Here is a 1053-nt window from a genome sequence, read left to right as displayed (position 1 = left end):
ATATAATTAATTTTTTTAAAAAATGGTATTTGAGATGTATCTAGAAAATAAGTACACCTGAAACAACTACAAGTGCCAAAGATGCTAACTTTTAGTAACTTGGCATGATGAAATTCATTGGAAGAGAAAGATAGGGAAATAACAATGGAATCAAAGATATCATGCATATCTTTGTTATAAAAAATAAAATGAAATAATCACACTTTCCAAAGTAAGCTAGAACAATCAAAAGCATCATCTATGCAACGATAACAAGGTAATAAGAAAAAAAGAAACATTATATGCAACAAGCAAGTTCATCATCATCATTTCAGTTAATATTATTAGTGTTTTCTGATCATTTCAATTTTTTTTTTTCTTAAGCTCAAGAGAGTTTCAATTAGGCAGAAAAAGTTCATCTTCCCAACCTCAAACCTCAAATCAAATACCAAAAAGTTCATCACTTGAAAAATTAACTTAAAAAAGAAAAAAGAATCTTTTTTTTCATTCTTCATTTTCCCCTTTTTCCAAATCAGCTCCATTTTTTGCAAGAGTTTCCAAGCACAAGCAGAAGCATCATCAAAGTCCAAGATCAAAAGGCACTATACTGTGATTATTGATGGCATGAAAGAGTGATTGAATGTTACCAGAACAAAGTTGTTCTCACAACCAGGTCTTCTTGGAGCAACATCATCATGGTGAACTATGTCTCCAGCCAAAGCCAAAGTTGCAGAAGAGAGCATGAAGAAGAGAAGGAACACACCATGTGGAAGAACCATGCTGATGAGAACTCAAACTGAGAATTGAGAGATTCTAGATTGGAAAGCTTTTTTAAGCAGAAAAACCAAAGAGGGTGTTAGAAAGATACCAAAATAATAATAATAAAAGAAAAGTGGAGAATGGAGAGAAAATGGAGGAGGAAGGTACAAAAAGGAAATGGCCAAACGAGACCTGAAAGTGGCGGTGCTGTTATTATATCTATATTTTTTTTAATCATATGATTAAATTATGATTACAGCAATATTATAAGAAAATAGAAGATTAGTTATTAATTAATTATATCAATAAAACATT

At 31.0% G+C, this 1053-nt stretch overlaps 1 protein-coding gene across 1 annotated transcript in view; it reads right to left on the bottom strand.

Annotated features, from left to right (window-relative positions):
- LOC107621459 (signal peptide peptidase-like 4) overlaps window positions 1–940 on the bottom strand; it is a 6416-nt gene extending 5476 nt beyond the window's left edge. The window contains exon 1 of the mRNA XM_016323482.2: window positions 627–940. Coding sequence (XP_016178968.1) covers window positions 627–758 — 132 coding nt within the window. The 5' untranslated portion in view covers window positions 759–940. The remainder of the gene's footprint in view (window positions 1–626) is intronic.

This window comes from Arachis ipaensis, chromosome B02 (assembly GCF_000816755.2).
Source record: "Arachis ipaensis cultivar K30076 chromosome B02, Araip1.1, whole genome shotgun sequence".
Classification (NCBI taxonomy): Eukaryota; Viridiplantae; Streptophyta; class Magnoliopsida; order Fabales; family Fabaceae; genus Arachis; species Arachis ipaensis.
Note: the sequence above shows the minus strand (reverse complement) of the source record. Positions and strands in the feature narration are given on the sequence as shown.